The 13,772-nt window shown below is 49.4% G+C and overlaps 2 protein-coding genes across 2 annotated transcripts in view; one reads left to right on the top strand and one right to left on the bottom strand.

Moving 5' to 3' along the window:
- Positions 1-311: 311 nt before the first annotated feature.
- On the bottom strand, positions 312-13,043 carry RFC2 (replication factor C subunit 2). The gene is made up of 11 exons (XM_065924811.1): positions 12,877-13,043; positions 10,155-10,224; positions 9,331-9,372; positions 8,917-9,023; positions 6,338-6,439; positions 4,968-5,068; positions 4,040-4,197; positions 3,747-3,812; positions 3,422-3,502; positions 1,538-1,651; positions 312-798 (listed from the first exon to the last, which is right to left on the bottom strand). The coding sequence occupies exons 1-11, from the start codon at positions 12,981-12,983 to the stop codon at positions 688-690; spliced, it is 1,059 nt and encodes a 352-aa protein (XP_065780883.1). The 5' UTR covers positions 12,984-13,043; the 3' UTR covers positions 312-687.
- A 99-nt stretch (positions 13,044-13,142) lies between these two features.
- Positions 13,143-13,772, top strand: part of CLIP2 (CAP-Gly domain containing linker protein 2) — a 107,000-nt gene continuing 106,370 nt past the window's right edge. The window contains exon 1 of the mRNA XM_065924809.1: positions 13,143-13,255. The gene's annotated coding sequence lies outside the window, so the exon portion shown is untranslated. The remainder of the gene's footprint in view (positions 13,256-13,772) is intronic.

Raw genomic sequence — 13,772 nt, 5'->3', positions numbered from 1 at the left:
CGTCTATCTGCAACTATCCTCCTCGGTGACTTTTTTTTAAAAAATTTATGTTTATTTATTTTTAAAAATTTTCTGGCTGCCCCTCAAAGCATGCTGGATCTTAGTTCCCCGATCAGGGATCGAACCTGTGCCCCTGCAGAAGTGCAAAGTCTCCACCACTGGACTGCCAGGGAAGCGTTCCTCGGTGATTCTTGCCAAGCCCTTTCTGAAGGACTCAGGGCCCTGGGCTGTTCTGAGAGGCTGGTAAATTACAGCAAACCCTGCCTCACCTTGTGGGATTGTCCTTATGGCTTCTAGAAAAACTGAGATTAGCCTGTCCAATCTATTATCAAAACCACCCCTCCACCTGCAGGACGCTAGGGGTGTACATGGGAGACAGGAAGCTGGTTTTCCTTGTGGCCTGGCACTGCCACCTTTCTGCCACAAAACTGTAAGCTTTTATTAGTAAAATACCAACACAAGCACAGACCGGGGGCCATGTCCTGGAGGGTCTCTTCCACCCTCTCATCCCATCGTGAGTCTGAGGCTGAGTGTGAACACTCCACGAGCAGGGGAGGTGTGCTGGAAGCAAGGTGAAGACCAGGAAGATGCACTCCAGGGTCGGTCCAGGGCATCACTTTTTCCAAACCAAAGGCTGTGACTCTCAGCAATAAGGACTTTCGTAACCCAGCAAGAGAGGCTTCTGCTCTAACTGGCCACTGGGGCCATTGTCTTCTGACACAGCCTGGCCAGGAGCCCTGCCATCTGCAGAAGGGAGTTCACACCTTCTGCTATTTTCATATGCGTGTATCCAATTTCCTGGGGGGGAGAAAAAAATCCAACTTAAATCTGGTTAATAAGTGAGGGAGGAGTTTTAATTTTTAAAACCTGAATATCTGAACCAAAAGTTTGCTCAAAATTGATGCAGGGAACTCAAACTCCAGCTGGAAAATGAGCTCTGAGAAGTTCATCTTGTTTCCTAAAAGAATACAGATAGTTCTTTAATGGGTGCATGCATGCTCAGTTGCTCAGTCATATCTGACTCTTTGTAACCCTATGGACTGTGGCCTGCCAGGCTCCTCTGTCCATGGGATTATCCAGGCAAGAGTACTGGAGTGGGTTGCCATTTACTGCTCCAGGAGATCCTCCCTACCGGGGATCAAATCTGTGTCTTCTGCATTGACAGACAGATTCCTTACTACTGAGCCACCTGGGAAGCTCTTTGATGGGTACCGCTAAAATGAAAAAAAAAAAAAAAAAAAAGCCAGACTGCATTTGTCAACAGAATGCACCCAAGAGGTTGAATTTTACTCTTATTTAAATTACATCTCAATTAATCTCACTTACATGACAAGTAAATAAATACCTCTCTCTTGAACACAGACATCCTAGGGAACATTAGGTCACTGCCTGGCAGGACTGCCATAAACAAGCCCCTAGCCCCCGGGACGACCTGCCATTGACTGAGCATCTTCCAGGCGCCTGGCCTGTGAGTGAAACAAAACCTCAGCGTGGCCCACATGCTTGGGGGGAGAGGCACTGCTCTGCTCTTACTGACCTTGATAAACTCCAGTTTCAAGTATTCTGCCATCTGGAAGGTTTTACACACTCGAAAAATGTTGCTGATGATGTCTTCTGGGGAATAGCCAAGATGCCACAGGTGAGCAAGGATCTAGACAAAAGAAACCACATGGAGGCCGTGTAACTGTGGACGACAAGGATACGTTGAGGGGGACGGGGTGCAGCTAAACCCAAACCAGGGTTCGCCCGTCACACGGCTGGGCGTGGACAGACCATCCGAGACAGCACAGGTGCTTCTGAGAATCAGCCCGAGGGGCCAACCCGGCCGGAGGTCCATGCCCTTTAGGTCTTGCGGCGGGGGTGGCGGGTGGGGAAGGTAATCCATGTTCCCAGCAGGCAAAGAGAATACTGCAAATGTTTTAAACCCTACTGCAAGACAGGTCCACCACCGTGCCCTGTAACGTCTTAATCCAAGGCTCTTTTATTTTTTCCTTTCCTTGTGTTACTGTTTTTTAAATTGGAGGACAATTGCTTTACAATGTTCTGTTGGTTTCTGCCATACAACAATGAGAATCAGCCATACGTATACATACGTCCCCTCCCTCCAAGGCTCTTAAAACGCCTTATTAATCATCCCAGCAAGCACCCTGGAGTGACTACTGTGCTGAGTTATCACTTGTGACACACACTCACAGCACAGTTAGGCCTGAACACATCCTGACCGGGGCAGAGATGACCTCAGAGGTCGCAGCCTCCTGCCTTCTCAGCCGCAGGCCCCAGTTCCAACCCCCACCCCACCCCACCCAGCTGCAGGGCCTGGAGTCAGTTGCCTTGGCTCCCTGGGGTGCATTCAGGGTGGGGGAAGCTCCATGTCTATAAATCTGACAGCTCTCTCCTGACTGTGTGCCTGGGGGTCTGCCTCAGTCTCCCAGCCTCATGCTCGTTTCACGAGAGGTCTTCGTGCGTGTGTGCTCAGTCAGTCGTGTCCAACTCTTTGTGACCCCATGGACTGTAGCCCGACAGGCTCCTCTGTCCATGGGGATTCTCCAGGCAAGAATGCTGGAGTGGGTTGCCATTTCCTCCTTCCAGGCCCAGGGATTGAACCCACGTCTCCTGCATTGGCAGGTGAATTTTTGACCACTGAGTTCTAGCTCTGCCCTAAATCCAGTCAATTTCTAGCTTAGTTTGGTGGCAGGAGGAAGAAGGAAACCGGCTGCAATCAGACCAGTGGCCTCAGATCACACCACTGCTCCCAGGTGGATTGGAGGGTCACCGGAACCTCAATGACGCCCCTGGAATCGGCTCACAGGACCAGGCTCTGGGTCCCTGGGTGTCTATTCCCAGGCTCTTCAAAAGATAGGGGGGCACAGCTCCCCTCCACAGAGAGGAAGTTGGCTTCTCTACAAAGCAAGGAGTTGGGGACTCCCCTGGTGGTCCAGTGGTAAGAATCCGCCTTGCAGTGCAGGGGATGCGGGTTCGACAGTTGGTCGGGGAACTATCCCACATACCTTGGAGCAACTAAGCCTGCATGTCACAACTAAGACCCAACACAGCCAAATAAATAAATATTAAAAAAAAAAAAAATAGGTGAGGAGTTAGGCTGTTCTTTCCTCATGTCCTTGGTGGACAAATTTCTCTTATAGACAATCTAATTAGAGTAGAAAGGCATGATGCTGAATTCCAGGTTGATTACTTTTAAGCTATGTGGTTTACAGTAAGGCGTCTAGCTTCTGAGCCAGTTTTCTCACCTGTAGAGGGTACCCAACTCTTAGTATCAGTTAGGATCAGTTAGAGGATACCCAACTCCTAGCATCAGCTAAGAATGAGATGGAGTAAAGTGCCCAGCCCAGGGAGCACCCCCTCTGCCCTTCTCAAGGAGCCAGAGGTTTCCCCCGAGTAAGGAAAGGGCGAGGAGACCCACCTTGTAGGCCCCGTCGATGTCGGCGCTCACACAATGCTGGATCATCTCTTTTACCAGCAAGGGGTGGGGCTCGTCACAGACCTGCCCAAACCAGAAAGAAAGGCCCGTCAGGGGCGGACAGGGCCCATCCAAGGGGGAGCGCTGGCAGACCCACATCTGGGCATCCTAGGTAACCAAGGTCTTCACGTGCTGTCTGCATTGTCTCCAGCAAGCAGAACCAGGTTTGGGACTGTCTCTCTCACCACCTAAGCGAAAGCTGGGCGGTTCCACCGGCCCGGCAGGTAAACGCTGCCCTGGTGACTGTGATGGCCACGCCAGCTCTTACCTTGAACACATTCTCACTGTTGATGAAGCCAAATCCCGAGTAAGTAGACTGCAGGTTGTTCAACGCCTGCCGAGGAACAGAAACACGGCCAGGGGGACTATTGAGTCTCTGCCTGCCCCCGCTCTCCTCTTGGGAGTGCACGTTTAACCCCTTCCTCGCAGGCCTGCTCCCCCGAGGCCCGAGGCCCCCCACCAGTGTGTCAGGTCAACATCCCCTGGTCTATTTTTTCCCCGTGCAGCAGTCACCTCCCTCTCCCCGAAAAACGAGGAGGCGGGAGCGGCAGCCGCACGCACCTGCCTCATGTCGCCCTGGGCGGTGAAGATGATGGCTTCCAGGCCGTCGTCCGTGTACTGCACCTCCTCCTTCTCGATGACGCTCAGGAGCCTGGCGAGAATCTGGGCGTCGGTCAGCTTCGTGTAGCGGAGGACGGCGCAGCGGGACTGGATGGGCTCTGGACCAGACGGGAAGGGAGTCAGGCTCCGGGGCCATGCACAGCGGGACCCTGACGGTCCTTTAGTTACTGGGAAGCAGCCGCACTATGCCCGTGGCCCAGCCGGGCGGACGGCACTCCCCCCACCCAGCAGGTGCTTAAGGGGAGCTCAGCAATCAGGGCTCAACTTCAAATATCAACCAAGAAAGGCCCCAGCCTGCACTGCCTGGGCTGACCCTTCCCGGAAGGGGAAAAGATCTTCGAGGAGAGAGACATGCACGCGCCACAGCCTGCAGGGGGGTCACTACCAGCCCAGCTGAGCTCCGGAACCACCCTGTACACTGTATGTGTGGGCCCTTCTGGGCAGGTCACCACCCAGCCAGTCGGGGGTGAGCACGGGGCACCTGCCCGGCTTCTTTAAGTTTCCCTGGGAGACTCGGACGCACATGAAGACTGCCAGGCGGACGAATGCGGAATTCTGGGAGCCATCCCTGAATGTTGGTTCAGACTGTGACAATGATCTCCAAGTCCCTGGTGGGCTTCTTTCTGATCCATCCTATTCTGCTGCCCTACTGGCTCTCCTCAAAATGTTCTGATCCATCGTCGCTGCCTGCCCAGGCAAACCCTTCAGCCACCCACTGAGGTCACAGTACACCTCTGACCCTTGTATGTAAACTTCAGCCGTCTCCACTCTCCAAATGCCTCCATCCGGTACCACGCCTTCTCTTCTGCTACTAAAGAGCCCACGTGAGCGCCACATGGACCCCGAGTCACGCAGAGCTGACGCTCACCTATGATTTTATCTGACGCGTTACAAGCTAGAGCAAAGCGGGTTGTCTTGGAGTAGATCTCCATGGTCCTCCTCAAGGCTTGCTGCGCTCCATCAGTCATGCTGAGAAGAAGAACACAGGGGCGGCCTGCAGCTGAGACCCAGACCCCCTCCAAGGGACCCTGGGAAGCCTACCCTCCCGACTGAGCATGCTCAGTCTCCCTCCGGGACCCCGTGCGGGTCTCACGCAGGCAGGCTGCAGATGGACAGAGCACAGGCTGCCTGGGATCGCCCGAAGCCCCTTCATCCACTTGTGTGGGACCTCTGGGCTCATTATCTGAGCCTCAGTGTCACCGCCCATGAGGAGACAATGCTACTGCCTGCTGCAGAGGGCTGGTATGACGAACAAGACGGTAACACACACAGAGTGTGCAGCAGAGAGCCTGGCGTGACGCGGGTAAGGACATCTAAGTGCTGGATAAATGCTACTGCTGCAAGGGTTACAGTGAAACAGCTAATGCTACGTGAAATGGCCATGATGCAGCCCCATGATGGAACAGGATATAGCGATTAAAAACTATGTTGACGACAAGATTATAACAACATGGAACTCTACTTTTGATAAGAAAAAATCAGGATATAAAAATTATACTATTATCATCCCAATTATGTAAAAATGCAGAGTGTAGAAAAACTGTAGATGAAATAAAGCAAGACTGTACTCATATTTTCTAAAATTTCTTCAAAGAACACGAACTACTGTTATTTTTCTAAATGCCACCTAACAGTTCTTCATTTATACCGGTAATGAGTGCACAACACCATGAACGGACTCAATGATCAATGTCACTGAAAGTGAAAGTTGCTCAGTTGTGTCAGACTCTTTACAACCCCATGGACTAGTCCATGGAATTCTCCAGGCCAGGATACTGGAGTGGGTAGCCTATCCCTTGTCCAGTGGATCTTCCTGACCCAGGAATTGAACCGGGGTCTCCTGCGTTGCAGGCGGATTCCTTAGCAACTGAGCCACAAGGGAAGCCTACTCAGTGTCACTAATGGTATACTTTATTTTTTATTTTTTTTAATGGTATACTTTAAAGTGACTGGAAATGCTAACTTTTCTGTTAGTTGTATTTCACAAAAAAAAAAAAAAAAATCATTTAAATTACGCATGTCAGTGATGCTGGCACAGACAAACTGTTTTAGATGGATGTTTGTAAGTTACTTAATTAAGATCAGGTTTAAGGCTCAGGCCCCTAAGGAATTGCTTTTCAAGATGTGATGAGTAAATTGACCACAGAAGCACAAAAGCGTGAGCTTTTCCTCCTGAGTTAGTAAATCCAGGCAGGAGACTTGGGGGTCACGGTGACGGGTTCTCGGCGAGGCCCCTACCTGTCTGCTTCATCCAGGATGATGATCTTGTGCCGTCCTTTGGGCAGGGTGACTTTCTGCTGGGCAAACATTTTGATTTTGTTCCTCACAACATCAATGCCCCTGGAATGATGAGCCACAAGGTTATTGTCACTGAGACCAATTCAGTCACCTCCACGGGGGAACTTAAAACCCTCAGGACACCACCATGGACCCAATTTTAGTTTTTAAGTCTCTTTTTTTGGGCAACTCTCACTATTTATAAGGACTGACATTTCATTACTCTTATTCCTTCTTGGAGGTTTTCTGAAGAACAAAGGGAAAAAAAATTTACTTCCTTTTGAAAAATGGAATGAAAACATATTTTTGCGTATTTTGCAATTGCATATTCTTGCAATTATCATATGGGTCCACTGAACCCTTTTACAATCTAAGATATATTTTGGGGGTCTCCGAAATCTTACATCTCCCATTCTGTACCTGGAAACATTTGCTATTTCATCATCCCAGTAATTGTTTCATCATTAATTACTCATCAATAATTCCCAACTATGCTACAAAAGACTAAAATAATAAGAAAATGAAATGCTGATGGAATTGCTTAGAATATTGCAATATTGAGTGGAAAAAATTGTTACTAACTATTGCTCCATCCCTCAGTTTCTGATTGTTTTGTGAGGTTCTACATTATCTTTAGAAGATGCAAAAGTAGTTCAGATACACCATCTGAATGCTATCTTTGACCATAGTGGAAAATTCAAAATTTTTCATTTTCTACCCATGTCAGAGAAATGGCAGAGGAAGATGTTTCATCATTATTAGACAAGTCAGAAAATGAAGCAGTGAGACAGGAGTCTATACTCTGATGATGATGGTGAAATTGATCACATAATTTCAGAGTTTAAGAGTCCTCGGATGCCAAAATCCTCCATGAATTTTCTCAAACTTAAGAATCGAGGAGTGGGACTTCCCTGGTGGTCCAGTGGCTAAGATGCCAGGCTGCCAGTGCAGGGGGCCTGGGTTCAGTCCCTCATCGGGGAACTGGATTCCACATGCCGTAACTAAAGACTTCGTGTGCCTCAACTGAGACCCGGTGCATCCAAATAAATTAATTAATTAAAAAAAAAAGAATCGGGGTGGGGAGGTGGGAGGGGGGATTGGGATGGGGAATACATGTAACTCTATGGCTGATTCATGTCAATGTATGACAAAACCCACTGGAATGTTGCGAAGTAATTAGCCTCCAACTAACAAAAATAATTGGAAAAAAAAAAAAAAGAATCAAGGAGTGAACATATTTCTAAGGACAAAACCTAAACATATTTTCATCCAGTTAGTCACTCAACAGGAAGGACTTAGCTCCCCAATGTCTTATAAAAAGAACACAGACCATCCCGCTTTGCTAAAAGAACATTTGACAGTGTTCATTCATCTTTGATGAGGTTTGAACACCCACATTTACATACAGTCTGTAAGCGATCAAAAGCTGAAGGCAGGTGTGTTTGACAAGATGACTGGAAGGAAATAGATGATACAGGAACAAGAAAAAGCCATGGTACTCATCACTCTAATAAATCTAAAATTACATATATTTGCAATTATGGGGCTACCCTCTCTTCAACAAAATTAAGAGCCACCAAAGTTTTCAAAACTAGTGAGTTTGATGATACATGGGTGAAAAGAAAAGAAGGTAATGGTAAGCTTGAACCAATTCCTATCTGCTACCTGGAACTGGCATTTACAAAAAGGTTCAACTGCAGGTGTGCTCCTGATAGCTGATGAGCTGCATTTAGAGACTGTTTCAGGTCTACATACATCATCCAAACCAGGAAAACATTGCAGAGTGAAGATCCACGTCCTCAAGGGAATAGCCAAAGGCAGACTTTGCAGACATTATTCAACAGGTCCTCACTTCTAATCCTCAACTATCCCGTATCTAAAAAGTAAACCGGGGAGACTTCCCTGGCGGTCTGGTGGCTAAGGCTCCAAGCTCCCAATGCAGAAGGCCTGGGTTTGATCCCTGGTCAGGGAAATACTGAAGACTGTGAAGGCAGGAGGAGAAGGGGATGACAGAGGATGAGATGGTTGGATGGCATCACCGACTCAAGGGACATGAGTCTGAGCAAGCTCCAGGAGATGGTAAAGGACAGGCGTGCAACCATGGGGTTGCAAAGAGTTGGACACGGCTGAGTGACTGAACAATAACAGGGAACTAGATCCCACAGGCTGCAACTAAAGTACCCTGCATGCCTCCACGAGGACCCAGCACAGCCAAATAAAGAAATATATTTTTAAAAAATGGTTAAGATGGTAAATTTTTTTTTAAGATGGCAAGTTTCATGTGATGTGCATTTCAGCAGAATTAAAAGCAATTTTTAAAATCTCCCTTAAAAAAAAAACTAAAGCAATAAGTCAAGTGCATATGATGCCACATCACCAAGCCAGCAATCCCGGTTCTCTTTTGTTGGAAAGATTAAAGGGAAACATAAAGCCAGTGATACAAGCTCTGTGTGCTACAGACATCTGAAAATCAGCTGTTTCGATGACAACTCAAAATGTACAACATGCGCTACCCTTCAGGCCTAACTTCCAAGGTGTACCTGTCGTTTGAGGCATTGAGCTCCAAAACCGCATCCTTGAGGGCCGGGCCCAGCAGGGCTCGTGCCAAACACAGGATGCTGGTGGTCTTGCCGGTTCCCGGGGGGCCCTAGGAATGAGGTCTCCAGTAAGTGCTTCGACAGAATGAAGGTAACCGGAACTCCCCCTTTACAGCTCACCACTGTACCCGCTCACCCCCGCCTAGAACTGTCCTGACCCCAATCCGCACACACACCCCATCTCTACAGCAACCAGCCCGCAGGTGGGAGGGAACTGTCTCCTGTGGTTGAGGGGAGTGGTCTGGGCTCTGATCATGAGTCTCCTTGAGGAGGAAGATCCGTGAACAAGAATGTATCTAAGAACGGGGTGAAACCCAGACTCCAGGACGTCCCACAGGGCCAGAACCCGGTACTCACAGCGATAATGATGTTGGGTACATTCCCTTCTCTTGCAAAGACCTGAGGGAAATAAAGTTCGTGAAAACTGGTTCACCTGCCAACTTGACCAGCCAGGGCTGGTTTTCACATTTTTAAAGACTTGTTTAAAAAATAAGGAATATTTGGACCTCCCTGGTGGTCCAGTGGTTAAGAATCTGGCTGCCAACATAGGGGACACAGGTTCGATCCCTGCTCCGGGAAGATCCCACATGCCACGGGGCAACTAGCCCGGTGAACCACAGCTGAAGCCCAAGCGCCCTAGAGCCCCCGCTCGCCGCAACTAGAGAAAAGGCCCAGCACAGCAACAAAGACCCAGCACGGCCAGAAAGAAAGAAAGAAAACATTTTTTAAAAAACTTAAAAAAAAACCACAACAGAATATTTGACAAAGACCTTATATGGTTTCAAAGCCTAAAATACCTATTCACTGGCCTTTACAGAAAGTTTGCCACTGATGCTTCTGAAGAATACAAAACAATCTGGTAAGTCCTCTCCAATGAGCCAGCCTTTCAAACATTTGAAGTCACCCACTCCAGCTTCTAGATTTCTCTCCAAACTGAATACCTCCCATTCCCTTAATTCTTCCAGATTTGTGGCTGTCTTCCTCCAAATACCTTGAGCTTATAAAAGCCACAACAGTGAGATGTTTAAGATCATCTTTCAGGGACTTCCTTGGTTAAGACTCCACGCTTCCAATGCAGGGGTTAGGAGTTCCATCCCTGGTTGGGGAGCTGAAATCTCACAGGCTGCATGGCATGGCCAAAAAATACAAATAAAAATCAATCACCTTAAAAACTCACTCACCTCCAGCCTGCTCACAGTGTCTTCATTCCCAACAATTTCATTCAACTTCACTGGTCTGTATTTTTCAACCCTGTTTTTAAGAAAATGCAGAAAGATGTTCACGAGGCTATTTTCATGCTACCCAAAAAGAGGCACAAAAGGGCGATGCTGGGAGCTTTGTCAGAAGACGATATACTTTCAGTAAATATATAGCAAATGGTTGCAGGTTGTAAGAGGTGTCCTAGTGCTGTTTGAAAAGTCAAGTGCATGTGAATCATGTACCAAAGGTTTCAAACCCGCTTCAAACCCGCCACAGCAGAGAAACACCTGTTGATGCTGGAGCAGGACCAGAGCTGGCCATCTGGAGCAACATGGCACTGTGTGGCATCACAGTCTTCCTGTCACAACAGAAGTCGGGGGCACGTGGCACTGACATCATTTGCTCTGACAGACACCGATGTAGCAGAGCCCCCTTCCCACCCCTCACCTGCCAGTGTCTGTAGACTCATGCCAGGGGCCCAGCAGGGCCGGCTAGACAGAAACCACAGGCCTCTCCTGTCATCCTTTCAGGCTGTGTGGACTGGACAGGCTGGTGGCCTTAGGACAACGCTTCTCTTTCTTAAAAAATTAATTTTCTTTTGACTACATCACATGGCTTGTGAGACCTCAGTTCCCTGATCAGGGATCAAACTTGCATCCCCTGCATTGGAAGCTCAAGAGTCTTTACCACTGGACTGCCAGGGAATTCCTAATACTTCTCTCTTTTAATTAACAAGCAAGCTACGTGATGAGAGAAAAGTGACTTTCTTCGGCTCTGAGAACACAAGTGGAAGCAGACTTGCAGTGATCTGACCATCAGGACTCCGTCTGCCCTTCACTTTACACCCTGATTCACTCTGAGCTGGTCCCCCTCCAGGTACCTGGTCTTGCCCCAAAAGCAGCTGGATGCAAAGAAGCTTGTTTGCCACGTACTGCAGAAAATAAAGGGACAGCTCTCCTCCAGGGTCAGCAGATGAGAGCATGCTTGGTCCTACTCATTTATTCTTCACATGCAGCCCCCCTTTACCAAGTGCCGTGGAAGGAATCAGAACTCTCAAGAGGAGAAAAGTAGAAGGTGTAGAGATGAACAAGACACGGTTCTTGCTATCAAGGGCTTTCCCACTAGAGGGGAGATAGAGCTTAGCAAATTCTATGACAAAGCTAAGCTGCTTATATAAACCACAGGTTGAGGAAGTCGGGGGAAGCAGGACTTGTCACCCGGGGTTGTTTGGAGCTGAAATTTGAGCTGGACTTTGAACAAGACAAACACACTCCTCCTCAAGGGACTTCTCAGCTGGTCCCCCTGCCTGAAAGCTCTCTCTCTGCATCGGCCACATGGCTTACTCCCTGAATTCAGGTCTTTACTCAAATATCAACTCATCACAGGCCTTCCCTTACCACCACAGCTATTTGCGCCACAGAGCCTGTCACCATCAAATACTGTTGTTGTTCAGTGTCTGAGTCAGGTCTGACTCTGCAACCCCAAGCACTGCAGCACGCCAGGCTTCCCTGTCCTTCACTATCTCCCTGAGTTTGCTCACACTCATGTCTGTTGAGTGGGTGATACCATCCAACCATCACATCCAGTCACCTCCTTCTCTTCTTGCCCTCAATCTTTCCCAGCATCAAATATACTATATGTCTACTTGTTGATTTTTCACTTTGTTGTCTTTCTCTATCAAATGTGAGCTCTGTGACAACACAGTTTGCTTTGCACACTGCTTATCTTTAAGCATCTAAAATAGGGTTGTGCCTGAAATTTACAAGGCAAACCACGTATGTCATTTGACACTTTCTCGTAGCCACTTTAAAAATGTAAAATTGGATGAGCTTAATTTTACTAACATAATTTAGAGAACCTAATAAATTCAGAGTATTATTATTTTCAACATGTAATCAAAATTACTAGTGAGATTAAAAAAATAAAAACTAAGTAAGTCCTTGAAATCCCGTGTATGCTATACACTTACAATCCATCTCAGTTCGGACTAGCATCATCTCCAGTGATCAACAGACGCATGTGGCTAGTGGCTGGGGGACTGCACAGCGCAGCGTATATATTCCAATAAATTATACTGCCCTTTATTTAGATATCTGTTCTCACCCAGGAGTGGGGTGGGCTGGAGGGATGGGAATACACAGCGGGGGCAGGGAGGAAACCATGACCACGCCCAGCGGAGAGAGTTGTGAGAGGTGCGCACAGGGAGCCGGACCCCAGCAGAGAGCCTGCCCTACACCTGCACCAGCGGCGGGTGACTCCCCAAGTCACCATTTCCTCCCAGCTCCCCAGGATGCTGCTATTTAAAGTGAGCAAGCCACGGAGAACAGGCCGGTGCCTTCTGCAACACCATCCCCGATTCCGAACCTGCGTCCGACACTTTCCGCCCAGCGATCATCAGAGTCCCAGCTGGCAGAGCGCCTGGTGCAAGAGTGGGTGGTGGCCGGGGGTGGCTGTTATCAGTTAGCAGTGTTGTGATCAAAACGCCGCTTCCAGAGTTCAGACTGGCCACTATGCACCCCAGGTGGGCTCAGCGACCCACAGCTCTTGCCGCCTTCAAATAATAACCTACTGGACACAACCCTGGGACCTCCTGCTCTGCTCAGGTGAATGAACTCCTGCCCCTGCGTCACCCTGGGACACACGGCCCGCCGCTCGCCCACCCGCACGTCCAGGGACCCCATCGTGGATGGCCTGGGTCCTCACCACGGCAGCTCGTAGTGGCCGGCGCTGCCGGGGGCCTTGCTAGGGCCTGGAGCAGCGTCCTGGGCCCCGCACTCGCCCGTGCCACCACCGCTCTCCTGCGCCTCCATTCTCGCGCCGCCTTTTCCCGCCACCGTAGACCCCGGCCCGTGACGTCATCACGCAGGCCCCACCCCTATTTCCGAAGGACGCAGGGCGCGAACGGAAGCCGTGGGGCCGCCCCTCTCGCGCCTGCGCAGAGGGCCCGCCCGGGCTGGTCGCCCGTTGCTATTGGCCGCAGTTGCTATGGGAGACCTGGCGTCCGGCCTCCGGAGTAAGAGGAAGGCGAGACCCGACTGCGCGGCTTTTCCGAGATCGCTGGTCGCTCCGGGAAGGGACGTAGGTTGGTTTTCGTCTTTGATTTGTCTGGGAAGCCCTCTCCGCGCGGCACGTCGGGAAGCGCTGTGCTGAGATGGGGCCGCGCGCCGGGCAGGCCTGGAGGGGTAGGAGCATCCTACCTGGTGCGGGTAGGAACCGGGGCACTTGGACCTTCCCGCCAAACTCAGGACCCGACAGAGAACACGCGCAGGGACTGACGTCCTGAGGCCTTGGAAGGGGGAAGGCCAGAGCTGGGACGTGCTCTTGCCCAGTTTTCCCGATTGCCCAGAACACCGGCTTCCATTGGGTGGCCCTGCACTCTGGAACTTGACGTTTACTATCAGGGAATTCTCACAATGCTACAACATGGGACGTAGTCTCATTTTGGTGGGAAGGAACTGTCCCTCGGTAAAATGTGACTCAATTGCATTCCAGAAAAATAGGTACTGCATATTCACAAGTGCTTTGAGCATTCTTTTGGGCTGATTTTCTACCTGTTGAACTAATCTTTCCTCCCATAGCCTAATTGTCAATATATGACA

The sequence above is a fragment of the Muntiacus reevesi genome, chromosome 2 (assembly GCF_963930625.1).
Source record: "Muntiacus reevesi chromosome 2, mMunRee1.1, whole genome shotgun sequence".
In the NCBI taxonomy this organism is placed as follows: Eukaryota; Metazoa; Chordata; class Mammalia; order Artiodactyla; family Cervidae; genus Muntiacus; species Muntiacus reevesi.
This window is presented reverse-complemented; position numbering and strand designations above follow the sequence as displayed.